The 27,615-nt window shown below is 58.2% G+C and overlaps 8 protein-coding genes across 8 annotated transcripts; 2 read left to right on the top strand and 6 right to left on the bottom strand.

The window, feature by feature from the left end:
* Nucleotides 1–90: 90 nt before the first annotated feature.
* Nucleotides 91–1,356, bottom strand: JDV02_008004 (uncharacterized protein). The gene is made up of 4 exons (XM_047989560.1): nucleotides 1,071–1,356; nucleotides 924–977; nucleotides 664–820; nucleotides 91–598 (listed from the first exon to the last, which is right to left on the bottom strand). Exons 1-4 carry the CDS (start codon nucleotides 1,257–1,259, stop codon nucleotides 135–137), a joined length of 864 nt encoding a protein of 287 aa, XP_047845563.1. The 5' UTR covers nucleotides 1,260–1,356; the 3' UTR covers nucleotides 91–134.
* A 623-nt stretch (nucleotides 1,357–1,979) lies between these two features.
* JDV02_008005 (uncharacterized protein) lies at nucleotides 1,980–4,587 on the bottom strand. The gene has a single exon (XM_047989561.1). The coding sequence runs from the start codon at nucleotides 4,232–4,234 to the stop codon at nucleotides 2,408–2,410; it is 1,827 nt and encodes a 608-aa protein (XP_047845564.1). The 5' UTR covers nucleotides 4,235–4,587; the 3' UTR covers nucleotides 1,980–2,407.
* Nucleotides 4,588–5,351: 764 nt separating this feature from the next.
* On the bottom strand, nucleotides 5,352–10,004 carry CTF1 (Transcriptional activator of fatty acid utilization). Its single transcript, XM_047989562.1, has 6 exons — nucleotides 9,634–10,004; nucleotides 9,492–9,516; nucleotides 9,285–9,302; nucleotides 9,092–9,225; nucleotides 6,596–8,986; nucleotides 5,352–6,537 (listed from the first exon to the last, which is right to left on the bottom strand). The coding sequence occupies exons 1-6, from the start codon at nucleotides 9,771–9,773 to the stop codon at nucleotides 6,474–6,476; spliced, it is 2,772 nt and encodes a 923-aa protein (XP_047845565.1). The 5' UTR covers nucleotides 9,774–10,004; the 3' UTR covers nucleotides 5,352–6,473.
* A 3,191-nt stretch (nucleotides 10,005–13,195) lies between these two features.
* Nucleotides 13,196–16,915, bottom strand: MCD4 (Glycosyl phosphatidyl inositol anchor synthesis). The gene is made up of 6 exons (XM_047989563.1): nucleotides 16,544–16,915; nucleotides 14,916–16,471; nucleotides 14,671–14,858; nucleotides 14,469–14,613; nucleotides 14,302–14,410; nucleotides 13,196–14,224 (listed from the first exon to the last, which is right to left on the bottom strand). The coding sequence occupies exons 1-6, from the start codon at nucleotides 16,719–16,721 to the stop codon at nucleotides 13,407–13,409; spliced, it is 2,994 nt and encodes a 997-aa protein (XP_047845566.1). The 5' UTR covers nucleotides 16,722–16,915; the 3' UTR covers nucleotides 13,196–13,406.
* Nucleotides 16,916–17,406: 491 nt separating this feature from the next.
* JDV02_008008 (uncharacterized protein) lies at nucleotides 17,407–19,586 on the bottom strand. Its single transcript, XM_047989564.1, has 3 exons — nucleotides 18,642–19,586; nucleotides 18,169–18,585; nucleotides 17,407–18,108 (listed from the first exon to the last, which is right to left on the bottom strand). The coding sequence occupies exons 1-3, from the start codon at nucleotides 19,372–19,374 to the stop codon at nucleotides 17,894–17,896; spliced, it is 1,365 nt and encodes a 454-aa protein (XP_047845567.1). The 5' UTR covers nucleotides 19,375–19,586; the 3' UTR covers nucleotides 17,407–17,893.
* A 162-nt stretch (nucleotides 19,587–19,748) lies between these two features.
* Nucleotides 19,749–21,889, top strand: MSP1 (mitochondrial dynamin GTPase Msp1). Its single transcript, XM_047989565.1, has 4 exons — nucleotides 19,749–20,265; nucleotides 20,331–20,604; nucleotides 20,663–21,035; nucleotides 21,100–21,889. Exons 1-4 carry the CDS (start codon nucleotides 20,164–20,166, stop codon nucleotides 21,626–21,628), a joined length of 1,278 nt encoding a protein of 425 aa, XP_047845568.1. The 5' UTR covers nucleotides 19,749–20,163; the 3' UTR covers nucleotides 21,629–21,889.
* A 1,187-nt stretch (nucleotides 21,890–23,076) lies between these two features.
* Nucleotides 23,077–25,554, top strand: STR3 (Cystathionine beta-lyase). The gene is made up of 2 exons (XM_047989566.1): nucleotides 23,077–24,689; nucleotides 24,771–25,554. The coding sequence occupies exons 1-2, from the start codon at nucleotides 23,337–23,339 to the stop codon at nucleotides 24,864–24,866; spliced, it is 1,449 nt and encodes a 482-aa protein (XP_047845569.1). The 5' UTR covers nucleotides 23,077–23,336; the 3' UTR covers nucleotides 24,867–25,554.
* On the bottom strand, nucleotides 25,068–27,367 carry TMS1 (Membrane protein tms1). The gene is made up of 3 exons (XM_047989567.1): nucleotides 27,041–27,367; nucleotides 26,909–26,988; nucleotides 25,068–26,821 (listed from the first exon to the last, which is right to left on the bottom strand). The coding sequence occupies exons 1-3, from the start codon at nucleotides 27,089–27,091 to the stop codon at nucleotides 25,516–25,518; spliced, it is 1,437 nt and encodes a 478-aa protein (XP_047845570.1). The 5' UTR covers nucleotides 27,092–27,367; the 3' UTR covers nucleotides 25,068–25,515.
* Nucleotides 27,368–27,615: the final 248 nt, after the last annotated feature.

Genomic DNA, 27,615 nt, shown 5'->3' on the forward strand with positions numbered 1-27,615 from the left:
AGAACGGTCCGCGGCGGATCGAGCTTGCCGCGTACAGGAATTTGAGCAGAGATTCCCATCGTAATCGGCAGCAGTGGGCACAGTCTTCATGGGGATTCGCTGCAAAGACTTTATATTAGACATCGATGTTCTTATCAGCCCACGGCTAACCGTCCTGCCCATTTCCTGGCATATACAATAAACGCCCACAGTGCTTTACCATCGGCCGCCACGCTGCTCTCGCCGATGGAGTCGACGTCGCCCAGGCCGGCGGCGATCAATACCAGCTGTCCCACGGCCCAGCGTGATGACGCGCCTGCCACTGCCAGGATGCAGGCGGTATAATATTTGCAATCGAGTAGGATGCGCAGAGCCTCGATGTTGTTGGCCACGACGGCCCAACCCAGGGAGCGGGCCGCGGCGGGCACGTCGTAGTCCCATATCACCATGAGGATTGGGAACAGCTTCGTAGACGAGGAGACGAGTAAGGCCGTGGAGACGGAGTTGGGGCGGGCATGCCGGGGCATGATGCCGAGGGCGTTCAGAGGCGACAACAGCGACGACGTCAGAAAGCGGATGCTGAGGTGGAAGGCCATGGTGGAGATGGCGCATAGGATCACTGAATGGCAGCATGTTAGTGCCTCGCTCCGGGTGCGAGAGAGGGTATTGGACTGATCAACGGACAGAAGAAGAGATACTGCAGCACTATGGGCTGCTGGGCGAGCTTGCCCAGGTTGCTTTCGCCGGGGAGCGCATCTGGTATCGTCTGCTTCTCAATGCGCGCCCAGGTGAGGTAGACATCGAAGAGCAGCAGCAAGACACCGAGGCGGATGATGGAAGGCTGCTTGGCCGGGATGCCAGCGCACGCTGTGTCAGCGAGATCAGGGGAGGCCATTCACGCACGCGTGGGTCGCGGCGATGGGGATGGGGGGGAGCGCGCTCACGTCGAAGCGATCACCATCGCGCATCAATGTGTTGTGCAGAAGATGGCGGTAGACCTAGACGGGCAGTCAGTCAGTTGGTCAATCCCACCAAGACCTCGGAGAAGCCCCCCCTCTGCGACGCCGACGACGACGACGAAATGCACGTACCTGGGGCTTAATCAGGACGAGGTCGATGAAGAGCACCACAAAGTCGTGCTCGACATACTTGTCGCAGAAGCGGCCGCATTTGCGGCACACGGTCAGCCGGATGTTGTGCCCCGTCGACTTGTCACCAGCACCCGAGTATTGAGTCCATAGCGTGTTCACGGGGTGCCGGCACTCGATGCAGATTGGCATTTGGGCGGAGGCGGCGCATGGGCAACCGCGAATGTTTGTCGCTGACGACGGGATGTGTTTTGGCGGATGGCCTGCGGCGGCGGCGGGCTCTCTGAATGGGGGGCGGTGGTGTCACTGGCCGGGAATGGAAGAGAATCAGTGGCTCGGGTTCGAGATGGAAAGGGTGAGGTGGGGGTGCCTGAGTGGGCTTGCCCCAGCTAGGGGCCCCAGGGAGCCTTCAGGCATCCCATGTGCTCCTTCCTGGCTTAAAGGCAGGCAACGTTCATCCCACGGGCCAGGTCAAGCAAGACATGCCCGGAGGCTGCCAGGTGGCAGCTGGACGAAAGTACAAGGGATTGATTACCAAGGGACCTACTAAGGTACTAAGGTACTACTAGGTAGGTAGGTAGTAAGTCATATAGCCATAGTACTTATGCATGAAGTGTAGAAGCTTCTGCTGGTGCTCAGCTAGGCATTCAACACCCAGGTGCAACCCCCGGCATCGGGCGTCACTGCCAATCACCTTGAGCAGGTGCCTATACTCTACCGAATGACTTGGTAGGCACCTACCTTAGTACTAAGGCAGGTAAGTATGTACTAGGTACTTATGCTTTAGTGCGAAGGTATTTCTCAGCTCGGAATGGTATGTGACTATTGGTTTTCGGACAACAGCGCAAGGGCGTACGAAGTACACCCTGAGGCCGATTTCACATGTCGGAGTTACACGCAGTAGCTACCAAGTCAAATAACTAGCATGCAGGTGTGCTACAGCTGGCTGGGAACCCAAGTAGGTACTATGCTAGGTAAGGTAAGGTAGTTAGCTACCAACAAAAGTATGTCGCAACAAGGTAAGGCGCATATCGCCCGCGCATATGCTTCCCGAACGCCTCGCAAGTTGTGACAGCCGCTTGGGGCTGCAGAAGACGCCTCCCTTCTATATCCAAGTGACACAAGCATTCTAAACGACAATGGCCCTAATTGACCAGTGAAAAGGTTGAATCCCGAAGCCCCCTCCCTAACGGCGTCATGGCGACAAGACCAGAGGAGGATTAGCCGAGCGCTTGGGCATGGGCAGCAGCCGCTGACCCGCATCAACGACGCAGTAGACGACGGCCTCACCCCTGGGACTTGCACGCCACGTTGGTGTATTCTCCTTCACACATTGTACTTCAGTCCGACTTTTGGCGATCATGCGATGCCCAGGACGCTGCGGCCCCTCGACCCCGGATGAGGCCGCTCCCAACATCGCTTCTGCCGCTCGTGCTGGGAAAGGCCATTGAAAGCGCTGCGCTATCGCGGGCTGCTATCCTGCCGTCGTCGCTCCCAGTGTCTGCGAGCTCAATCAGGTCGCTGCTCTCTTGCTCGGCAGACAGAACTGCGGGCCAGCCTGTCCGACCCCCGACCATGGGCGTGTTTGGACGCTTGGCTAGGGCTCCGCGCAACCACGTCTCGACCGCCGCCGCGGCCCTGTCCAAGCCGCTTCCCTGCCGCGATGTGGAACTGGTGTCGCGTCCCTGCTCAAACGAGCTCTCAACGATCGCCGACGGCTCAGATGAGAAGCCAAAGCGCGCAGTCTCCGAACCCATGACGGACATGGACGGGAGACCCTCGATGTTGAGCGCTGGGAGGTGTCTCCTTGCCCATGAGTTGAGGTAGTCCTTGTCAGGCCCTGGTGTCCGTGTGTTTCTTCCCATCGACCCTACGCCGCCCGGCCCTCGCATCCAGGCAGGCCGATTGTCCCGAGCATCGCTCCCCACACGACTGCGAATGGAAAACGGTGTCCCAGAAAGCTGGTGCACACTGCTCAGCGAGCTTTTCCTTCGTGATGGGATCCGCTCCATGGAACTTGGGGGAAGACTGGAGATGTCCGAGCTCTCCCGCGGCGTTGACACCGTCGACAGTGTCGCCACGCTCTTCTTCCGCCGCGGAGGAAAGTATCCCAGGGCTTGCCTGGGCATGCGGCCGATCTGAACGGGTTCCTTGATGGAATCTACTTGGACCCAGCGGACATGGGTCCATGGCCCGTCCTCATCCTGAGTCGTCGCCTCCCCTTCTGAAGCTCCGCTCCTGGTCGCCTTACTCGTGAAGAAATCATCGTGCGCTTCGGTCGAGCTGTCATTAGGCCCTCCAGGCGTAGGCGCAAGGAGGTCAACCTCCGGCGACTTATGCCACGTGGGGGGGTCACATGGTCGACCGCGTACCTCGCACGCATCCACGGGTATCGCAACCCATTTTCGTGTCTGAATGCTGTCTCGACTCCAGAGCCCGTTGGCGCGCCGGAATACGTCCTCGCGGCACTTGAAGCGGAGAATGATGCCGGCATATGTGTCGTTGACCGCGACGCGATGGATGTAGACAAGGCAATCCTCCGGCTGCGACCTGTCGGTGGATGCCACGTCGTCTGAGTTGCGGCGTTTGTGTTTCCCAGCAGTGTCCAGCCCGCCATTGACGTTATCATGGCTCTCAAGGACGCTCGCCGTCCTGGCAGCTTTCAGCGCAGCCTCTCGCTCGGCCAACGACCCAGTTGCAATGTCGTCTGGTCCGGGGTTCCGCGGTGGAGGAGCCGGGCCCCATGTAGACTGAGTCTTGCCTGTGCCGCCTTTGTGACTACTCGATCGGGACCTCCCTTGCCGCGGAAAGCGCGTGGCAGGCGCGTTGAAGCCGGAGCTGGCTCCTGTGAGCGAAGAGGCGAGCCCTTGGACCGAGTTCCAGCTCTGCGCCCATGTGTCGCCCAAAAACTGTCCTAATGTGCCGCCGGCCGTGCCAGCAGGGGGGCGTGGGCTCGCCGCCCGGCTTGTGGATGCACTGTACACTGATAAGAGGCCGCCGCCGCCCTCGTCAGCGGGCATCCGCGGTGAGGCCGCTCGGGTTATATCGCTGTCGGCAATGGAAATGAGGCGACGTGTCCGAGGGCGGACGGAGCTCAGAGTGGCGGTCTGGGCAGACGACACCTGGCGCGACGAGGCATCCGGCGGCGGCATGCGCTGATCAGCCATGGTGGCCACGGCCACACGACCTCGGCGGCGAAAGCGGCTCGCGGATCGTGGGCAGTCGGTCACCTCCGCATCAGTGCGCGCCGTCGGCGTGGCCGGTCCTGTTGGCGAGGGTGCGATCAAACGCGAGATTGTCCCAATTGAAGAACAGGCGTACTGAGTCACGAAGCTCAAGTCGAGAGGTCGAGGGTGGCGCCGCGTTCGGTGTTGCCGTTCGAAGGACGAACGGCATGCAAGGCAGAGTGCCAACAGGGTGACGTACTGCACGTTTGGTGATGCTACGACGAGTTTGGGGCGGAACAGGAGGCTCAAAGGGCAGCGTACTACCTACCAAGTGAGAGGAAGAAGGGGGAGGGGGGCCGCCTGATGCTAGCCGTTAGTGTGGTGGCGGCGGGTAAGGTACCTAAGGTAAGTTTGGTGCCCGCTCCCCCGCGACCTCAGGTGCTGAAGTGGACCTGGGAGGGCCTACAGGTAGGAATCCCTGACCTACAGTACCTCCGAGGTCCTCACCTAAGGTGGTACCTGCTAGGCCTCTACAAAAGCACCTGGGCATTAGTGCCTTTGTTCCATACGAAGTGCTAGCTCCACGGATCCGTTGTGCCCGCATCGATCCCCCGTATGGAAGACTGCAGCAGAAGCAGCCTTATCCATCACGGCCGGGGGGACGTGCAAACAACGGGAGCGGGCGGAGGGGTGGCCATGTTGTGTGTTTGGCAGCTGTAACAAGAGTCAACCTCACCTTCCTCGAGAGGTACTAACCTACTAACTAGTAGGTACCTAGGTGTATGCCTGCATTGGCTTTTGCCTTTCAGAACCGCCTTGACGGTGTGGACACTTGGCCCTAGGTCGCCCTGCCGTGTCAGCCAGAACGGCCCCCGTTCCTTCTACAGACTACAGTACACTTGGCCAGAGGTGACTCCTGGTCTGGGGGGCCATGCTACGTACCTTAAGTACCTGGTACCCACCTGTAGCTTCTACTACGCATTACTGTACTACTAAGGCACGTAGGTACGCCTCGGTACTGTGGGCTGTGCCCTGCCTTACCCCCCTGATGTGTCACCACCTATTGGGACCGTTTTTTACATAAGGCCAAGAGCGAGAAAAGTAAAAGATCTAGTGTTGTGCTTGCATGCTTAGGCAACATATTCTGAGGCATCTTTGCTCGCGCATTATCTTATCTATATGCGTGTCTTGGTCGCTCGGTACTTATGCAAGGGCCAAGGCACCGGATATGCTTGAGGTACCTACCTGCACTGTCTGGGTCCGAAAGAAACTCATATTCCAGACCGGTTGAGGTAAGATAAGGTAGGAAGGCACCACCACCACGCCTACAGGTACCTTCCTATCTTAGGTCGGGAGGCAGATACTAGGTAACGTAGGTGCTTCAGGTACCTACCTAGTACCTTGCCTATATATGCAGCCGAAAGGAACTGAAGTTGCCGCGTTCTTCTTGGCCCAGCCACCCCGCAGCCATTTAGGTGGCCTTAAGTGCCCTGCCGCCCCCGTGTAGGTGACTTGATCCCCTCGGGCTTGTGCTCTATCCTTCATCACTCCTCGAGTATAAGTATGATTCATGCATACCTATGCCAGCGACTAATATTTAGCAAGAGAGGTGACAGGCTGGAATTCACATAACGCACGAGTATTGCCCCCCTGATGACCCATGGCGACATTGGTTCGACCTGCAACCACGTAGCGAGCTCGGAATTGAACCTTTCGTGGAGCCATCTATCGTCTGATAGAGAGAGCACCATAGCCTGCGCCATCGCGACGATCGACGACTCCCATTATATCTCATGACCAACAGTAGCAAAGCTTACAGACCACAGCTCGGGGCCGGCTGTCCATCACCCTCCTCCTCAAGTCGCACCTACATCACCTCGAATCGGGTACGTCTTGCGCAAACGCCCGGCCTGACACGTCCGCCCACGATCTTGCTCGTACTGGGGCATGGCACGGCGCGGCACTAGTAACCAGACAAGCTGCTTTCTCCAGCTGGGGCGCGCCTCGTTGGCAGTGGTAGGCCTCCTCATCGGTCGGCCGGCATGTGTGCCTCGCCAAGCCATGTGGTCAGGTTCCGGCAGGAGTCATCGGTCATGGGGTAGCTTGCTGGTAAAGCCTGTCCAAGCTGAAGCTGTGTATCACTCTCCGAAACTTCAAGCTTCCAACGCACAACCTCAAGGTATGATGAGCGATCGAAGATTCTCCTGAGACCACAATGAACCAAGATATCACTGTCCACTCAGCTCAGAGAGACGTCGAGATTCAAGTTGCTGGCATCACCATTGATGCCGAAAAATTGGAACCTGTAAATTTGAATCAGCAAGACGACGGATGACGAGTCAGACGGCAGTGAAGACATACCAATCTTCCACGTTGAGCGTCGTAGGTGCAGGCTGCCCCTGAACCGAGCCTGTACTCCAGCTATCTGGACTTTGGCCGTCATGAACTCCGCCGTCAAAGTTGCTCTGCCAAATACCGGACTGGCTCTGGAAGCCTTGCATGCCCACCATCCCGTTGCCTTGACCATGGCTACCTCTCGGCGGGAACTGATTGCCCTGCTGGCCGTGAGTGCTGTGAGTCATGCTGCTTGGGGTCATCTGGGCCATGAGGCTCTGGTCCAGGCTTTGATGGGTCTGTGTTGGCGACAAATTGGGGACGGCCGGCATGCTTGAGCTTTCGGGGAACAGCTGGTCTGGCTGGAAATTCTCCCAAATAGACTGAGACAGGTTGGGCGAGTTTCTTGTGACGAGATATAAATCGGGCGGTGTGGCAGGTACGGAAAAGGACGGGTTGAAAGGCGTCGCCGGGCGAGTCTGCGGCCGTGAACTAGTCCCGCCCATGAAGGTATCGGCGCCGCTAGGTCGGGTGTTGGGTGAGGTCGCGCTCGGTTGGTGCACCGTGGCAGGGGCGTCATTCTTAACAGCGCTTGGCGTTTGAGGTCGCGACCGCTCGTACGACTCTTGCGGAGTCGGAGCGTTGGCGGTAAAGTCGATGGCCATGTCGTCATACTTGCGTTTTGAGGCATCCTGGGCTTTGCTGTGGTTATCGAGTTGTGACAGGCTCTGCTGCATCCGCCGGTGTCTCTTTGCTCCTGCTTTCTGAAGCCGCTCTTCCAGCACCTTGTTGCCGATGATGGACTCGAAAAGAGTGTACACCATCTTTCCCACGAGCCAAACTCGAGAGACTTCTTTCATCGCCTGCATGCAGCTCCGCATCCTGTCCTGTGTGACCTGCTGGATCGAAGGCACCGGGGACCGCATCTGGTAGACGTGCATGATCAGGGCGGAGAAGAGGCTGTACACGATAAAGGCCGGGCAGTAGCGCAGCTCACCGTGCGCCGCCAGGTTTTCCACGATGGAGGTGATCATAGCTGCCGCTTGGAACGCTATGTTGCGTGAGGGGTAAGGCGAGTCATCCGTAAACCTGCTAGTGCCGCTGGGTGGCATGTGTGCGCGGTGCAGGAGGCACAGTGTTGTGTAATAGTTGGAGTGCAGCAGCGCCGACCAGAAGTGATGGCGAGGCATCTCCCAGTACACGATCTTGGGGCAGTTTTGCAGCCAGTCGGCGAGGGCCATGTCGCTATGGGTCAAGTCGATGGCGTTGCGTTGCCGACCCTTGGAGGCAACCGAGTATTGCTGGGAGAGGACAAGGCCCATGATCTCGCATAGCTTGACGTACTGGAGGAAGAACTGAACGTGAATCGGGTCGGGAGGATACTCGCTGGCATGCTCTGTTTCATCCTCGATGAAGTCATCCTCGGTCAACATCTCCACGTCGGAGTCGTCCAAGTTGATGTGGACTGGTCGACCGAGGGCGACAGCCACGGACCGGTCGCGGGTGAAAAGAGTCCACCATATCCTTTTCCAGAGGCGCTTGTCAGACTTGCTTAACTGGGACTGCTCAACGCTGCGGTGCATGCCGGAGCCTTGCGCGACTATTGTCGCCACACGGCTCCAGTAGAAAACATTCTTCGTAACATCCTCCGGGCCTTCCCAGTACCAGCCCAAGAGCAGCAACGACTGCACAATAGTGACACGATCGTCCTCGTAGTTGGCATCGTAGAGGGCCTTGGCGCGCTTGTAGAAGGTTAGGGCGGCCGGGGTGGTCGAGCCGTTGGCGTCCATGAGCTGCGCGTTTGTGCATACGCGTGAGCCTGCCAAGAGCACCGCTTGGAGGAGGAGAAGAGAGGGCGGGTTCTTCGGGTCGCGATACTGCCTCATGAAGCGTGTCCGATTGATGACAGGGACAATGGGATGAACCCATTTAAAGTAGGCGTCAATCAGTTCATCGCACAACGAACGCGGTGGCAATAGAAAAGCGCCTCTTTGGTGCAAAATGTCGATCTCGACGTTGTCCAGCTCAGTCAACCTCGCACGAGAACCGCGCACGTTCTCAGGCAGCGGGTAATGCACGACATCTGAGGAACCCTGCCGATCGTGAACAAGCAGGGTAAGATTCGAGGATTCTCCGAGGAATGCCACCCGGCCAGCTTCCGTAATGGGAGCACGCGTGAATTTGGGCTTCATGACGAGGTTTAGGTATGTATTGTTGTCGACTTCCTCTTGTCGTACTTGTGATTCCGTCATGGCCGAAGAAGGGGTCCCGTCGGCTGTGTGTGATACGGTCGGGGCTCGAGGGTAGGCATTGGTAGCACCGACAGGTGCGGTCTGTGGTTGTTGCTGTTGCTGTTGCTGCTGCTGCTGCGGCTGCGGCTGGGGTTGCGGCTGCCTGTCATCAACGCCTTCACGGTCACTACAAGAGGGTGCACCGAGGCGTCAGTAGTGCCTTGACAAAGTGAGGTCATGACGGTAGGAGTCGGCAACAAAGAAGTGACACTCCAAGGGAGGAATGCATTACCTGTCCGAATCCTTGGAATTCTGCCCCGGAGTAGAGCTCTGCTTCTTGCGCTTGGGAGTTGGGATGCGGCATTCAATCTGGAAGGCAACGCAGTTGGTGCAAGGCACCCCCAGGCTTGCGGCATCGCATCGGACCTGGACGGAGGGACGAGGGTTAGGCAAGGTCGATTGGAAATGACGGCAGCCGCTGTTACCTTTCGTGCGTGGCAGGTCTAGCAGGACGAAGAGACGAAGAGAGTCAGCGATGGCTGCTGTGTAGAGGCGCGCTGGAGGGGTGGTTGACACGCAGTCTCGCAGTCAGGGTGGGTTGGGGCTGGAGCTGTGGTATGCCTCGGCTCACGGGAGCTTGGAGGGGGGACGACAAACAATCAGGGCACGGGCGGCCCGTCGGGAAGACATACCTCACATGCTCGTGACGCTCGTTGCCTATATAAGCGAGAAGAAGGCGTCAGCCGGCGGAGCGCGCTCGTGCGTGCACCCACGATGCATGCATCGCATCACAATGCATCGCGGGCGGGCGAGCAGGCGGGCGGGCGGGCATACCTGCGGAAGCTCATCTGGGCAGCGGCTGCGGAACTGGCGCTCGAGGCGCCGGGGGGCGACGTCTTGGCTGGCGATTCTGATTGCGTCTGGGGCTGCGACTGCTGCGGCACAGCGTCGCCGGAAGACATCTCGACGTCCATGGCGGGCGAAGGAGTACACACGCGGACACGCGGCGAGGGTATGGGTCGCAATCGGAGCAAATAAGGAGGAGGAGGAAGAGCGACGGGCGCCTGGCGAAGGAGGCGACTATACCTCACAGAATCCGCAACAGGATCGGGACGCGAATTCTCGGGGGATGGCGCACAGGGCCTGAGGCGGCGGGGTGCAGCAACAGCAGCACAGTACGGGCGGGCAGTTAGGACGGTTGGATGGGCTGCCTGCAGAGAAGAGGGGGGGGGTTCGGGCAGGATGGGGGGCCGCCGTCGTCAAGGTAAAGGTAATAATAAGTTCTCGCTGGCAGCGTAGGCTGGCGGCGGAGGTGGCGGCTCAGGCGTGGGGACGGACCCAGCGGCGGGCTGGAAGAGGATGGAAAGCTGGGCGGCTGGTGGGGGGAGAAGCAGCCCTGGCAGGTCCGCGTGCAGGGTTCCAAAGCTGTCCACTAAGTTAAGGTACTAACTTGGCAGTCAAATACCTGGGCTGGCTGTTTCGGGCCCAGCGAGCCAAGGTGGTGGGTGCTGTGACGGCTGTGCTTTTTTGCGAATGCCTCCCGTCCTTGAAATAAATAGCATGAACTGGCAGGTAGTAGGTATCTTGGGTACTGTAGCGAAGCCCTGAGGCTCCGCACTAGATGCCTTGCCTGTAGCGTCCAATCTCCGTTTGGGGGGGTTGAAGGCGGAGATGGAGACGGAGATGGGTCGGGTGGCAGTTGCGCACCTCGTTGATGAAGGAGGTGACGGGAGAAAAGCGGGAAGGGCGGGGTCGCCGGCAGGGGGCTCGAGCGTCAGTCGTCGCTACCCAGGACATGTACTATAAGGTGCCTGGGGGCAGTACTACCTAGTAATAAATGGGGAGTAACTTGGTGTTTCCTCTGGCGTGTGGCAGAGCAATTCTTTGGCCAGGAACCCAGAGGTTGTACGCACAAAACATTCGTACCTCAGTGAGGGTGAAGCACACACACAAAACCCTCAACGCGTGTGCACCTTTTGCAGCAGCACGTGCTGCGCACCAGCTGCTCGTGAGCGTGGGCTGCACGGGCAAGGTACAAGCAAGCAAGCAGGCTGGCGTCTGCAGCGCGTGGCGTCGCTGTACTGAGGTAGGGCTGGGACAAGTACGAGCGGCGGACCTGTTGCTGCGCGACTCGTCAACGCAATTGTACCTAATCCCTATTCCGTGATGTCCTGGTGTCGGCGTAAGCAATCCCGTGCCGTTCGTTGGCTGCTAGGGCGCTCCCGCTCCCACGGCCTAAGAGGCGCGACGTACTAAGGTTCGTCCAAGACGGGATCGTCGTCGTCGTCTCTTGGAGCGACTCGTGCGTGTGTGTTGCGGGTGCGGCGGGGCTTTTGGGGGCTCCGTCCCGTCAAAGTGGTAAGGGGCCTGCACACCTGCAGGTGGTAATCGGCGTCGCGCTTCTCGTTTCTCTCGCTGTGACGCCAGGCCGGCGGCGGTGTGGGCTCTTGGCTCGCTCGTTGATTTCCAGCGTGTGTGTGTCTGTGTCACCCCAACTCGTTGAAACGGTTGACGGTGGCTCCAGCTGCTCCAAGCCAGCCCTCTTGCTCGTGACGGGGGTGTGGGCCGGCCGGCCAAGCGCAACCTAGAAAGGATGGATGGAAGCCGCCTCGATAGGTTGCCCACCGAAGGGCAGCACGCGCCTGCCCGGGAAGACCATCCAGGTTCGGCCGGTGTCGGTCGGTCTTGGGCGCGCGTGGCTGGGCTGCTCGGCGCTCTCTTTTTTCTCCCCCCTTCTCCGCCGAGTCCACCCGTGGTGTGGGAGGCGGACGACGGCAGTGATGAATGAGATCGATATGATGCGATATCCGGCTAGGCGGCTCGCCGGGACCAACGGAACACAGGCCGTTGCAAGCGCCGACAGGCCAAGCGAGCGCGGGGCAATGACGCAGGCGTGGCGCGACACTCGAGACACGTTGGCACGCACGGAAACATGAGTCGGTCCTACGCAGGATCAACATGGACAGACATGGAATGATGGTCCAAGTAGATATAGACAACGTCCACCTCCCGCGGTGCTGCCGAGTGTTGCGAAGACGCACGCGACGGTCATGGAACAGATCGGAAACTAGCAAGCCCGGCGTACCTTCTGTCTCGCCATCAAGCCGAGGCTCTCATCGGGGCCTCTTGTGTCGACGAGGGAAAGCCGGTCAGTCAGTCGTCAAGCTCCGTAGTCGCCCGAAGACGTCGACACTTACCCCCCCGGCATCCCGGGGCTGCGGGCTTTGGCAGAGGGCCAGGTTCGGAGTCGACGGCCCTTGAGTGGGCGACCCGGACAGCCCAGAGGGAGGCGGAGCCAGAGCTGACCAGGGCGATTGGCTGCAGACGCTGGCGTCATCTGGGGTAAGGCAGCCAGCCCACCCTTGTTGACTCGAGAGTGAGGCACAGGCAAGGAACGAACCTGGGGAAACTTGCAGGGCATGCGTGGTACTGAGATTGTCAGGGAGGGCCCTAGGTACTACTAGACCTAAGGTAGGTACCTACCTGCAGGTAGCAGGTTACGGTGGTTGGTTGCAAAAAAGTACGTACCTGCAGTCAGGAGCATTCTGCGAACCAACGACTTCAAACTTGGGAACTACCTAACTTAAGCCGTAATAAATTGTCCCGCTGGACGTCGTGCGCAGCAGCATGACGGCTCACCGACAGCATCACAGGAAGTTGCAGGCCGGACTTTGCGAGCGGGGCCTGAAACGCGACGGCCGCCGGTCCCGTACTCTCCGCTCCGTTGGAGCGCCCCTGCTTGCTAATGCACGGCAGCACCAGCCGAGCATCAGGTGAACGAACAGGGCGGGCGTGTGTTCCCGGTAGGCGATGGGCTACAACAGCGTTCCTCGTTTTCATAAGGTAGGTGCCAAGTGCTTCGTACCTAGGTAAGGCCAAGCAAGAGGCCTCCCTCACGCGCATGCGTTCCATGGGAGTGTTCCTCGTTGGCGGCGCCATGCCTGCCTGCCTGCCTTCACCCGCAGAACAGCATCGTCGACCAGATAAGTTACAGTGCGTGCATGCAGTGCAGTGCAGTGCAGCAGGAGGCGTTTCTTGATGCACACGGCAAAGTTCCGGCTCAGCATGGCGCCCCGTCCGCCGGCCGCACTCGGGGCCCATTTCCTCTCTCGGTGCGAGAGACCGACCGGAGGTGCGGGTGGGGGGACAAGCAGCGTTTGGCTTTTGGTGATGCGCGTCTCCCGCCTCCGCGGTCGACGTCGGCCGGCCAGGCAACTGCGGGGACCCCGGGGGAGATGGAAGCCACGACGCCGCCCACATGCCTTGTACTACTTCGTATGTGTGTGCGGAATTCTTTTCATGGCAGGGGCACCCAAAGACGCTCTTGCATCTGTGCTCCGCGGGCGCGCCTTTCCCTGGATGCAAGGACGGGAACGCGCCTACCAAGTTACTTTATATCCGATTTTTATTCAGTGGTACCTTGATAGCTTGCAAAAGCGACTTGGACGATAGCAATCCGTGGACCGAGTGAGTGGCCCTGCCCCCTTCACGGCCCGTCTCGCGCTGTCACACTCGCCTGTCAGCCCAGCTTTCGTTGCGAGTCCCTAACCTCGAGTCGCGCTCTATTGCTGCTCATTTAGTACATGTTGCTTGGTCCGCAAAGCTCGTCAGCCTTTTTCGCTTCCGTTGGCCAGCTTGCAGGCCGCCACCTCCTTTGTTTTGTGGCCGTTGCTCGTATTTGGCCCCATGCTGCGCGCTGCCTCGCCACCACGACGCTCGTCCACCTCGATGCCGGCTATAAACATGGCGCTGACCGCTTCGAGCCCGGCAACGAACACGCACAGAAGACTTGCAATGGCAAAGTGGCTGATTGTCGACCCAATCTCCAACCATGACCCTTCGTCCTTGACCACCCAGAAGAAGTAAAGCGTCAGCATGTCGCTTGCAGCCATGACCACCATGAAAAGCGCCGACGGCGCCACGCCGAGCCGCTTGTTAAGCACTCCCAAATTCGCGGAAATCAACGCAAATGGTATCATGAGCTTCAGGATCAGGAGTGCGCCCTGCGAGAAGGGGTCAAAGATGGGAATAAGTCGCGTCACACTCTCCAAGCTGAAGGATGAGACTGATGCCACGTTGCCCGTGCTGAAAAACGCCGATTGTAGGAGCACCATGAAGAACAGTGCCACACGCGCATCTGACAGCCGCAGCGGCCTATGCTCCAGGATTCTGGGCCTGCTCCCGCTGTGCCCCGACGCGGTAGTCCCGTTAGTCCGAGTCGCCTTCGTAGCCTGCGTCTCTACGGCGTACTCAAGCCGCACCCACAAGAGAAGCGTGATGCTGAAGGCCACGTAGAACAGGCCCTCGTACGATATCGTCAGGATAACGAACGTCGGTGCGAACGTCAAGAATACCACAGCTAGTCGATGCATGTAGTGGGTGGTGCTTTGCAGCCGATACGCAAGCGGCATGGCCAGGGAAACGACTGCGGTCCTCGTCAGCTTTGGCTCTCGGCCACACACACGTAATTGGGACATGGTCGGCACGGCGAGCTGGGCATACCTAGGACAGCCCATGCCACAAATTGATTGCCGATAGGTAGTCCTTGCTTGGCCTGCAGGCTCAAGGCGCTTGAGCGGGTCACAAGCATGGCTAGTGGCACCAAACCAACCTGCCAGGCAAGTTGTCAGCTCTCACCGCGAGTATCATTACCCAAAGGACTGCCATACCTGTACGCCCATGATTGTGCGCCTGATTGTGTCGTCTGCCTTGGCGGCTGTCGGCAGCGGTTGATCTCTGAAGTCGTGAAAGATGCGACCCTCAAAAACCAGGTATAGAATGCCTAGGGCTGTCATGGCCGCTCCACCGATGAGACTTGGGAAGTCCTCGTCAGTACGGACTGCGGCACAGAGGGAGAACATATTGACATACATAAGAGTCACGTTTTCTTCTTTCATTGCGGGGAGCAACGTGAAAAGGCTCATGGTCAAACAAGAGACGATCCATGCAAGGCTCAGCACCGCGTACTTTCGCAAAAATGAGACACCATATGTCGCCGGCCATGTCGCCGCTAAGATGAAAATGCCGGTGAGTATTTCGCGATAGATGTAGCTGAGTGCCTGTGCTGGGTCAGATACTGAAGCTGGTCTCGTAGCAAACACCGTGGCAAAACCTACCAAGCACTGGACGATAGCTACAGACAGCACCGCGTGCCCCACTAATGTCGCCACGGCCCCTGTTGATACAATGTGCCCGAAAAGGGCTTTGCGACCCAGGATTAGACTTTCTCGATGTGCGTACACCTCTTCCCAGAAGACAACAGGGAAGAAGGCGTACGCATAGTAGGTAATCGGTGATTTGGATACCAGAAATGAAGCGTACAGCGCGATGAGAATCGATATAGACCCAATGTAGCCGCCGGCTGACCGTTTGGGCGTTATCCTCTCGTGCAAGACAAAGGCGTCGATGACGCTGGTGATAGCATACGCCATCCATCCAAGGTAGCCGACCGTGATAAGAGCCCGCAGGAACAGCCAGTCGTAGGTCTGTAGGTAGCGGAGGCCCTCTAACGTGATGGCAATAAGCGCGTCGGACTCTTCGATGGCTTCTTCGTATTTGCCCGCCGCAATGAGCTCCTGAATAGCCGAGACGCGTTGGTCTGGCGTGGCGCCCTCGTCACCCAACAGTCGATACGGCCTGAATCGCAACTCGGTTGCCTTTTTCTTCCCCTCTTTAACGCGATACATCTCCAAGATGCCCTGGGCGTTGACCAGCAAGGCTTGTGCCTTTTCGCGATTACTGGCGGACAGGTACGAGAGTGGAAGCTGACCGACCGAGTTTGCTGGAAACTCAATCCCAATCAAGTAGGACATCAGAGCCGCGACATCGGCTTGGGCCACGTCGTTTCTCCGAACCTGGTCGAATCCCCAGCTAGAGGAATACTCGTCGTGACCGGGGGCGACTGACCCGTGATGAAGCTCCGGACGTGCCACGCCAGCACCCCACGCGACCAGGGGCGTGCGTGTGTTGTCTGGATGGCCATCGCCGTGGCTGCCCCAGTCGCTCATCCCGTGATCGGCAGTGAAGACAAAGGCCGTCCGATCGTCGGCGTAGAACTTCTGGATCAACTCTGTCACTTCCTTAACCCCCTGGTCGACGACCTTGACGTTGTTGAGGTACTCTTTCGAGTAGGGGCGATAGGAATGCCCCGAGGTGTCGAGACCGAGCAAGTGAAGGAAGAAGACGTTCTTATCCTGGCGGAGGGCTCTGCTGAGGGTTTGATTGGTGGCCGCCTCGGCGAAAAAGTCCTTGACGTGGTCGAAGACCCAGTAGTCCAGACGCGTCGCATCTTGGGAGAAGTCTTCGAATTCAGGCTCGTATGTAATGGCGTCCACGCGCCCAGGCACTGCGCCACGCTCGAACATGGGCAGAATGTCCGGGCTGCCCCAGCTCCAGGTGTGCCGACTGCGGTTGAAGACACTGTCAAAGTTGACAGGGTTCAGCTTCCATCCTGTCGCGACGGCAGAGACATCTTCATAGAGGCCAGCTATCAGGGCGACATGGCCGGGACGCGACTCGGTTGGGACGCGAGTATGGGATACCCCGAAGGTTCCCTCGGACAGGACACGCGACCGCAAGAAGGGCGCCAGCGGGCGCGGGACTAGGTCTTGATCCGACTCAGGATATGGTTCGGGAAACGACTGAAATGCCTTGTCTGCGCGCAATCCATCGCCTGTTGAAGTAGCCATTGGTCAGCGAACGAAGCGTCCGGGGGCGGACAACGGAGAGCGTGCGCGGCTCGTACCGACAAAGAGCACAAGACGATCTGCCGGTGGCTTAGCTGGCGTGGTGCGGTCTACGGCGAACAATCGCATGCCCGACACAATCGGGCTGACGAAGTAAATATCGAATATGGAGAAGATGTAGACAAGGTGGAAGACGATGGCCGTGGCGAGGAAGGCAAAACGAGCGACTGGGGCCATGGCGATGGTTGGGCGCGGCCAGGAGCGGCGGCAGCGGGAAGATTGACGGCGAGTCCTATCCGTGGACTTTCAGCGCGGCCTCATGATATATCGCACTGGCCTCGGGACACGTAGTATAACAAGACGAGCTGGATGCCGCAGCTTTGAAGTAGGGCATGCCAGCACTAGACTGCTCTGGTGCTGAATGGCAGACTGGAGGTCCCGCAGAACATAAATCAAGGTAGGTACTAGGTAGTTTAGGGGCGACGAGAGAACTGGCCGTCAAGGTTCCCCAATGGCATGGCTGCAAGTACCGGCGGAGTATGGGTACTTAAGGTATCAGTCCTGCGTCCAGTGAGGGCCGTAGCAATTCCACGCTGCTGGACGGGCAAGCTCCCCAATCCCCCCTTGGGTCGAATCAACACGTGGCAGGGACCAGCGTGTGCCGTTGGTGGGAAGGCTCGGTACCCAGTACCGCTCGCGACTTGCTGCGAACCACAGGCCGGGCTAATTAGCACCCACAAATCCATGGTTACTTCCGTCGCGTCATCCGCGCGACGCGCAACTGGATTGGTACGTCCGTCGGTCGGTAGCCTCCCAAGCCTCCCCACGTTTGACTGCTGTTATTAGATATCGCAAGAGGTACGGAGTAGTTGTTTAAGGTTTGTACCCAAGATGACCCGCCGAGGCGAGGCATAGAGAGTACCAAGGGAGTGTCTACCATGATCTACCGTACGCACTTTATTCACTGTACTTTTGACCATCTTACCGACGGCAAAGTAAGTCGGCATGCGAACAATTGCCCTGTGCCAAAGCACCCACAGTGCTCCATAAGTACTACCTTAGCTACCTACTAATTTAGGTAGTACGTATGCCCTGCGAAAGGGACAAGCAACGCCATGTCACTAATGAGGTAAGTAGGTAGCCTTACAGAGTACAAAGGTAGTCCCGGCCCAGTAGTGGCACACTGCAGTGGTTCGCCACAGAGGGTCGCATCCTTCCATTTGCGCCAAGCTCTGAACAAAACCATGGCCGACTCGCTGGCTCACACCAGTCTGGTGGCTATCAAGGAATAGAGGGTATCAAAAAAAACATGAATGCGGTGCCAGAGTCTCTCCCACCATGCCCGTGCCACGTGCTGCTCGGCCCAGCATCACTCATCCGCCTCGCCTTTGCGTGGGCGGGCCAGTCCCCTAATCCACTCGCTCTGTCAGAGATTTGGTTACCCGGCTGTAAAACTTGGAAGCGTGCGCTCTGGGAAATGTTATCTCTTCCCTCAGGTAATCCGGGAGCATCTCCATCAACTCGCCGTCGCGGTCTGTGTCCAGCTGCGGTTTGTATGTAAACTGGACGTCTTCGTAGCTGTCGCCTCCCTCTGCGCGCTCCAGCGCCAGCTTGAAATGCAGTGCTGCAGCGCCTGTCAGAATACGCGTTCTCTTTCTCTTTTTGGTAGGGCGGGGGGACTCACTACCGTTTCGACCTGTCTGAATGCAGTCAAACATATCCTCCACATCTCCTTGCCTAAGGCCCCGTACAATGAGGCCCGTTAGGTCGCCGTAGAGATCTTCCTTGGCTTGCGCCGCCTGGAGCGCATGGAGCGCCTCTGACTGCGCATTCCTACCAGCTGCAGCCCCGCCCTTGAGCGCACTTCCCGGGGCCTTGATATGCATCTCTGCGCTCCTGCTTGCGGCCAGCTTCGTAGACAGCGTTTTGATCTCGGTCCGGGCCGCCGTCAGGGACGCCGTCAGCTCATCCACGGTGACTTGAAGTGCATCTACACTGTTCTCGCTTTCTCTGAGCTCTTGTCGTACTCTCTCACCCTCTTGAGCGAGAGCAATCTGTGAGGCAAGGTCCTGTTGAAGCTGAGCTATGAGCTCGTTTGAGCCTAGAGACCGCCGCTGTTAGCCACCACGGCGAACTGTGCAACTTGTATTTGCTTACCGGCAATGTTCTCATCGGCCTGCCGCTTCAGGTGCTCAAAGTTGCGCTCGGCTGCCCTTACCCCCACGTCCTTCAAGTCCCGGTATCGCATCTCCAGGTTTTCGTATTTTCGCGTGAGATCGCCAAGACGGCGCCTTAACGACACGTCTTCTACTCCGTCATCGGCGATGGAGTTGCTCTCGTCCACATCAGCACCTGGGTCTGGGGTAGCGACAAGCAGTTGCCGCTCCTCGGCGTCAACCTGCATGAGCTCCAGCGGTTGCTTATCTTCGGTTTCCTCGCCATGGGCCTGGCCAGGCTGCTCCGCGGCCCTTTCATTGCCCACACTTTGGCGTTTACCAACTCCTTTTGGGCGTCCACGAGTCGCCTTTGCCACCACCGGTTCAAGGCCCTGCCCATCGAGCTCTAACCCCGCTGTCGTGGTGGTCTGCGACGCCTTCTTGACACCTTTACTGGCCGTACGCATCGAGACCGTGTTGCTCTTGTCCGCCAAAGCTTGCCTAGACGGCCTGGAAGCCGAGGCGCCTCCTTTGCCGCCAACCCGACGAGTTGCCGCCTCCGTGCCTGGCTTTGTGACTTTGCTTGCCGTGCCCGGTGGCCGGCCGCGGGGTCTCTTGGTGGTTGCTGCCGTCTTTGCCACTGCTGCGATGGCGTGGACATCATCAAAGTCGGGCTCTGAGTCCGATGCGACCATGCCAGCCAGACTGCCTGCAACTCTTGCACGAGGGGCCATAGCTACCCCAGTGTGGTCGCGCGTTGCCTACGTGTTGAGAGTGGTGTTCTTGGGAAGCCGCTTGGGGAGAATACTTCGAAGAACGTCTTCTTGTTGGGTTTGCTCGAGTGGCGGATGCCGTCGCAATCGTAGGTCAAGTACGTGTGAATGAGTTTGTTGCTCATCGAGCGGCAAGGTTACGTAGCGATGCTTTGCAGCGACAACAGTTTTCCTCTTTCCTCTTTAGGCGGCATGTAAACAAAGCCAGCGTACATACATAAGGTACAGTATACATACGTACTAGTGCCGTGGCAAGGTTGATTATGTCAGCAGACAGGCTTTGGTCTTGCACGGGGTGCCGAGGATCTCCCATTCGTCGGCGAGCTTCGGCTTGTCACACTTGCGGCATGCGCCAGTGAAGCTGCGGCGACAGACACAATCTCTCAACGAACCCTCCTCTGATTTCCTCGCCGACTAGGAACCACCCCGCCTCATCATCGCGCCCGCCTGCTCGAGATCGCAGCAGTATTTCCCAACAATTCAGGACTTCCGGCGAAGTGCAACGATTGTTTCGGCATTCTCCATTCGTGTGGCCTAGCGTGCGGCCTCGACTTCATCGCCCACAAAGATCGTAGCATATTTGACGGGCTCCTGACGCACGCCAGTGGAAGCCATCTTCAGGAGGTCTAAACGAGCCAGTTCACCATCGCCCCCACCTCTGCGTACTATCGCTGCGTCTGGTCCTCCCTTGGCGTCGCGTAACGGTCGAGGCCCTGCCTCGTGCTCAACTTTGTGTCGGCAGGCTGCCTGATGCCCGACCAGTCGGCCCCCTGGCTGCGCTGGCTTGTCGGCATGGGGGAACGACGGAGACTTGGCGATGTCGCCATGGACGTGTTGCTCTTTGCAGGCATGGTACGATAGCCCTGTCTTTCCACCCTTCCAGCGTTTGGCGCCTGGCTAACGTCGTCAATATCCAGATGACAGCCGGCCTTTATGTAGCCCGTAACTTCCTCAACCCAATATTGAGCAACCTGGCGGATCCAGAAAAAGAGAAACATGAGCAGGCGCGACGTCAAGCCAAGGCTCATTTAGAGCGACTAAATCGCCAGCGAAGCCTAGAACAAGATGAGGACGACGGAGCTGACGGCTCAAGGAGAGGGCCGCGTGTCGAGGAGCTCGTCCTCAACGAATATGAGAACCTGATCGCGTTAGAGATGGTGGCGCCCCAGGATATCCATGTCGGGTTTGACGGTGAGTAGGCACAGGAGCTCACGCCACTGGTCATATTTCTAATCAGTTGATGGAGCAGATATCGGAGGCCTCGAACTTATCATCGAAGAGCTCAAGGAGTCGGTCATTTACCCACTAACGATGCCCCATCTCTATTCTCATGCTGCGCCGCTGCTCTCGGCCCCTTCAGGAGTCTTATTGTTTGGCCCTCCGGGATGTGGCAAGACGATGCTCGCCAAAGCCTTGGCTCACGAAAGTGGTGCCTCGTTCATCAACTTGCACATCTCGACAATGACGGAGAAGTGGTATGGCGATTCCAACAAGATTGTCCGCGCCGTTTTCTCGTTGGCCCGGAAGATGCAGCCCGCCATCATCTTCATTGACGAGATTGACGCGGTGCTGGGCACGCGACGCAGCGGGGAGCATGAAGCCAGCGGCATGGTCAAAGCTGAGTATGAGGGTCCCCGACCTGAATAGGCATGCAGGATAAGAAGACTGACCCGGGCGGTACAACAGGTTCATGACTCTGTGGGACGGACTGACATCGGCGAACGCGTCGGGCATGCCGGCACAAATCGTTGTTCTAGGGGCGACAAACCGAATCAATGACATTGATGAGGCCATCCTGAGGCGCATGCCGAAGAAGTTTCCAGTGCCCCTGCCGGGCCAGGAGCAGCGCCGCCGCATCCTGCAACTCATCCTGCAGGACACGAGAACTGACCCCGAGGATTTCGATCTCAACTACGTCGCCAAAATCACGGCGGGAATGTCCGGAAGCGACATCAAAGAGGCGTGCCGGGACGCGGCTATGGCACCTGTCCGAGAGTATATGCGGCAGCACCGGGCAGAAGGTCGGCGCATGGCGGCCGTGGACGCGTCGCAGATTCGCGGCGTTAGGACGGACGATTTTTACGGACGACGGGGTGGGCAGGCACCGGCTCGCGTTCCGGACACGAAGAGGCCAGCACAGGCAGCTCCTAGAGAGAAAAACTCGAGCGACGAGTACGAAGACGTGGATGAGCCAATTGCGGAGGAGCAGGACTAGGATGGACAGGCACGCAAGAGTGAAGCAGGGTCGCGGGCAATGCAGGGGGGTAAAATCACTGCACATGCCCTTTGTGAGGGCCAGCGATCCTACGTGCGAGCTACAATACGGCACAGTACAGCACAGCATAAGGTAGTGATCAATAAAGACGTGCCAAGATGGATTGTGCCTTTACTGCGCCAGTTCTGCCGGCCAACGGGTCATGAACCCGTGCCATCGAAGATGCTGTGCACTCAGGAGGTATGCATGTGCAGCACCGACAGTGGTAGGTAAAGCGCTGCTTAGGTACCTAGTAGGAAATATTGCCCATGCGAAACGGTGAAAGTGGCTCGCGGCGCCATGGTGAGGCAATCACGTCATTTTGCGGGGCCCATGGTGCTTTGCCTGGGTTTGCCGCTGGCGACGGAGCTGTTGGCCGTTGGCTCTGCCGAACGAAATTGTCTTGCAACATGGAATAGTACTAGTATACATAGGTAGCACTTGTGTTGCGACCCGGCCAGTAACTTACCTAACCAGTGTGTGGGAAGCGGTGACCCCGGTTCAGCGTCCGATCAACGGCGAGCGACCTCAGCTTGCGCGGGACCCTTGCCTCTATTCTGACTGGCCGAAACGTCGCGCCGGCGGACTCGGCATACTAGCTGCTTCCCTTTGTTCAGTTTCAATTGCATCGCCAAATCGAGACTGGCTTATTCTGTGGAAGAATCTGGCCTCCGAGCGACAAACGGAAAGCCTAGAAACGGCGAGCTTCTCTGCGTTCCAAGAACGCCGTGCTTGTTTTGGATGGATACATTCTCGCTGGAAGAGGTGCGCCGGCGACCGCCATAGCGGACCGAAGGCCGTGTCACGCAATCGGGGTCAATTGGATCCATCAGGAGGCGGCAGGTGGAAGCTCTGGCTCCTGCCGGACTACCTTTTAAATACTTCGGCCTCAACATCCGAACTCGCGGCTCGGACGGTACAAGTCAAGTACCGAGTCCTAGTACTGGATACCTTATCCGAAACAATGGCCTGGGTACCTGCCTACGGTGCCCACCCTGACCAACTTGACCGGCATGCACATGCCCAGCTGGGATACGATACTTGGTACGCAGGCAAGGGGAGGTTACGTAGTCCTGTAAGGTAGTATTCGCAGTATCACAGACTGAGCGGGCTGTCCTTGATGAGGTGACTCGCCTTCAAAGTAAAAGAATCCAAGCTGGATAAACGGGCCGAGTGTGGGAGATGAGTGTGTACCAGCCAGCCCCCATGTGGAATTGCCAAGGGACGAGCAGGTTAGGAAGATACATCTACAGAGAGGTACCCAGTACCCTCTCAAGGCGGCTGGGAACTGTGAGCCGGTGTCGCGCCCACTTATTTTGACACCGCTGGGGCGGTCGCTGGCCCCTCCACTTGCTCACTCTCCCCGCGCTCCTGCCGTTCTCGCTGACCATTGCTTTGCCCAGGGCCGCACCGCATATCTCGTAGGTAGTCACACCTCACAGCAACTTTTCCTTGTCCACCTCGCCATCCCCTGTATTGAATCTCACCTGCGATCGGCCTTCACCTTGCTCTGCGCGGCCTCCGATCCAAACAATCCTACGGCTACGCTCTCTCATCCGTATCTGTATCCTTTTTGGCGCCCGACTGGCCGAGAAGCCCTTCGTCGTTCAAACCAGACACAGCCCGTTACCGACAGTCGGTCCTGCCCTCGAGCTCCTCGACCGGCGCCATGGTGTCCTCGCCTCTCCCCTCCAGCGGCAACGGCGTCGCCGCAGCTGCCACGACATCGTCGACGTCCGCCTCTTCTTCGTCACCCCCCTCCCGCGCCGCATCCGCTACCACCCACTCGTCCGGCAAAGTTGGTAGCACCAGCGCCAACCCTTTGAAGCGAGTCGACCTAGACGGCCATGATCTTCCTCCTTCACCCGCGCCCTCTAGCCCTCGCAATGGTCGCCGGCGCTACGCTCTCGCGACCGAGCTGGTTTATACCGAAGGCAAAGATCAGTACGGCGCCTCCAGCACCCCCATCTACCAGTCTGCCACGTTCAAACAGACTTCGGCCAGCGGTGGCCAGCAAGAGTTCGATTACACGCGGTCCGGCAATCCCACCCGCACCCATCTCGAGAGACACCTTGCCAAAATTATGAACGCCAACCGCGCCTTGGCCGTCAGCTCTGGCATGGGTGCCCTCGATGTCATTACCCGCATTCTCCGACCTAGCGACGAGGTCATCACGGGCGACGACCTATACGGCGGCACCCATCGCCTACTTACATATATGGCAACCAACCAAGGTATTATTGTTCATCACGTCGACACAACCAACCCCGAATCAGTGGCCAGTCGAATCTCAGAGAAAACGGCCATGGTCCTGCTTGAAACGCCGACCAACCCCCTCATCAAAATTGTTGACCTCTCGTCTATTGCCCACATGGCGCACGATGCCAACTCCAAGGCCTTAGTCGTCGTCGATAACACCATGCTGTCACCCATGCTGTGCAACCCTCTGGATCTCGGTGCAGATATTGTATACGAGTCTGGCACCAAGTATCTTTCGGGCCACCATGACATCATGGCCGGCGTCATTGCTTGCAATGACGCTTCCATCGGCGACAAGCTCTTCTTCACCATCAATTCCACTGGCTGCGGACTCTCTCCCAACGATTCTTTCCTCCTCATGAGAGGCGTCAAGACCCTCGCCATTCGCATGGAGAAGCAGCAGGCCAACGCCCAGGCTATTGCCGAGTTTCTGGAGTCTCGTGGCTTTCGTGTTCGTTATCCTGGACTTCGGTCTCACCCTCAGTACGACTTGCATTGGTCTATTGCTCGAGGAGCTGGCGCGGTGCTCTCGTTCGAAACCGGGGATGCAACCGTATCGCAGCGAATCGTGGAAGCTGCGCGACTGTGGGCGATCAGCGTTAGTTTCGGATGTGTTAACAGCCTCATCAGTATGCCGTGCCAAATGAGCCACGCGAGTATAGACGCCAAAACGAGACGGGAGCGCCAGATGCCCGAGGACATCATACGGCTTTGTGTCGGAATAGAGGATGCCAATGATTTGATCGAGGATCTTTCTCGTGCGGTAAGCGGTCCTTGTCGCCATACCAGCGTTTCTTGTTCGTTTCGTCTTAGATGTATATGTCGGACTGATCACATTAAAAAGCTGGTGCAAGCGGGAGCCGTGACCGTCACGCTCGACGGGTTTCATGCCACCGGCGCTGCTGAGGAACTGGGCAAGACACCTCTAACGGTGGATTAATTCGCATATGCATGTGCCTCTCGCCTCGCCGACAGCAGAGCAAAGACATTCAACGCCATATCCTGAGCGGGGTTGGACCACCACGAGGCCTGCATATTCGAACAGCTTGATTACGAGGCCAAGACTATATGATCAAGTCTAGTCACTTGTCCACGGCCACGTGTGCCCCCGACGGGGAACGCGGTTGCCCATTAAGGCCTCGGGTCCAGTTCAGCAGCGCGCATGGAACGCCCAGGGGACCGCTACCACTGGGCACCGCGAACCTCCTTTTGTGGACGCGGTGACGCGCGAGACATCGTTTCCAGAGTAGGAACAAGACGTGCACCTGTCAAGCCCAAATGGATGGCCCCGGACACGACACGGACCAGACTCGGAAGAAGAAGCGTGCATGATTAGGTAAACCGGTGCCTACGGAGATGCGAGGCGCCTGAGTTGACCGCGATACCACGGGGCTCTGAATGGCCCGTAAGGCATACCTCAGACGGAAAGAACGCCTTGGATGTTTGATGCTGGAACAAGAATGGAGACAACCATTGTACAAAGACAAATCCAAATGCCCATGCCGTGAAACTGAAGCATTCCACCTTGAGCAAGACTAATCGGCCGCGGCGGCACGCACGGCACGCTCCAGCCACGACGTTGACTTGTCTCAAGAGATGTCAAATCGATCAGGCAGCAAAACCGGCGCAACCAAAGTCCAGATGTACAAACCATGACATAACCAGGCGCTCACAATCTTGACCCAACTAGCCGCATACGTCCGGCCGACGGTAGCAAAGTCACCTCCTCCATTCTCCTCCTCATCGTACTGGAGAGTTAGGAGAGTCGAAACCCAAGCCGTGGCGAGGAAGAAGATGATGTGGAACATGGTGTAGTTGTACTGGGTACGGTTCCGTTCGTCATCGTGTGCCGCATCGACACCGGCATCGCTTTCGTCGTCGGACAGAAGCGCGTCAGCGGGCAGGCTACCTTCCTCGACTGCCCGGCGCAGGGCCTCGGCGCGCATCTCGCGTCGGGCGCTAGGTTGTTGAGTGACCAGATCGTGCTCGTCCTCGTCCGGAAGTCGAATACCGTGGGATGAGCCACCAAGTCCTAGGCTCTGCGTGGCAGCGCGGGTCGTAGTGTAGGCAACGGTGAGCATGGTAACAATGGCGCCGATGACGACCGACGTGGTTCTGGTGCCTTGGGCTCGGAGGAGTGGATTGCATTGCTTATCGTCCGGTTCGGTTGAGACAGCGGACATTGTGAGATATGTGCAATAGACGGCGACCATTGCTGCCTGCGCGAGACCTGCGCGAGGATTATACTCTTGAACGGTGGGATTGACGGATATGAAAGAGATGGCCAGCCAGAGGATGAGGTTGATGGTGATGACGGCCTGGTTCATGGCGCAGTCGCCGACCGCGAAGAAAGCATACTGCACAGCCGTCATTGCAAATGAGGCCAGATACATGGACAGGGTTGAGCCGATGAGAATGAAGCGCCAGAGCCTGGAGTCGGTGTCCTCAATCTGAGCAAGGCAATACTCAGCCCAGGTATGGGCGAGATCAACGAGGAGAATGAGGCCGAGGATGAGAAACAACATGGCGCAAATGAAGGAAACGTAGTTGCCGTAAACCATGAAGAAGCGGTCGGGGATCAGAAAGGCCATGACGATCAATACCAGCCAGGCAATCATTTTGGGGCCCCAATATCCGTTCTGAATGGCTGCACGAGGGCTTTTGGAGGAGGTGACGCCAAACAGCAAGCCGGCCAGGACCAGGTGAAAGAGACCAAGAGCAAAGTTGATTCTGTGGACGGCCAGCCAGCCATAGCATTGGCCATTCGGGCAGTTGATTTTGACATAGTCGAGGGTGAGATGCTGCAGTTTCTCAATAGCCCAGGGCGTGAGCATGATCCATGCAAGAATGGAGTTGACTAGCAGGAGCAGGGCATATGCGATACGAGTGGCGACGCTACATTGCCGAGTCAGAAGCCTGACGATACCATCCCTATTTTTTTGGGCCCAAACTGTGGCGCATGACCGGAGGACAAAGACATACCTGTTGCCGCACTTGCCGCAGGCACTGCAGACCATGGAGCAAGTCGCAGCGCCGCAGCAGCTGGCGGCAAAGGACAGGAGCTTTTGAACGTCAGCAGAGGGCTGTGGCGCGCGGCGGCAGTGGCGGACGCACCGTACCCATGCTGGGCACAGCCAGCAGAGGGAGCGACAATAACGCGCCCATGGTGTCTATCAGCGGCGCGTTATACAGGAGGCGTATTCGTAGGTTGGCGCGAGAGGGCAAACTCGCAACGATATGGGAGGGGGGCTGTTCTGGTCGATGACAGAGCGCGGGGTAGCGGCTTGAGGTCGAGGATTCGCTCCCCGTCAGACAAGGAGTGTATATCGGAGGGGAGGCGATGGGGTGTCGCGGATGCCGACGATGGAGGTCGTCTGACGTTGTGTCGTCGTCGGCCAGTAGGTGGTGAAGGTGGTGGTGGTGGACCGTGGTGGTGATCACTGGTGGTGGTGGTGACGATTCCTTGGTGGGGCCCTTGGTCCTTGCACGGGGTTATGTAATGGTTGTCAGTGGTCCGCCCCAGCAGCGTGGGAATTCCGGCTGGCTGCGCTGCGGTCGAGGCCACTTGGAGGTACCTCAAAGATGCAACCTTGGCATGGTCCTGTAGGTAGGTACTTATCCGAACTATGTACCTGTACAGGTACCTGGGCAATTTACTTGTATCTACCTGGTTAGTACCTCATGGAGGC

The sequence above is a fragment of the Purpureocillium takamizusanense genome, chromosome 7 (genome assembly GCF_022605165.1).
Source record: "Purpureocillium takamizusanense chromosome 7, complete sequence".
In the NCBI taxonomy this organism is placed as follows: Eukaryota; Fungi; Ascomycota; class Sordariomycetes; order Hypocreales; family Ophiocordycipitaceae; genus Purpureocillium; species Purpureocillium takamizusanense.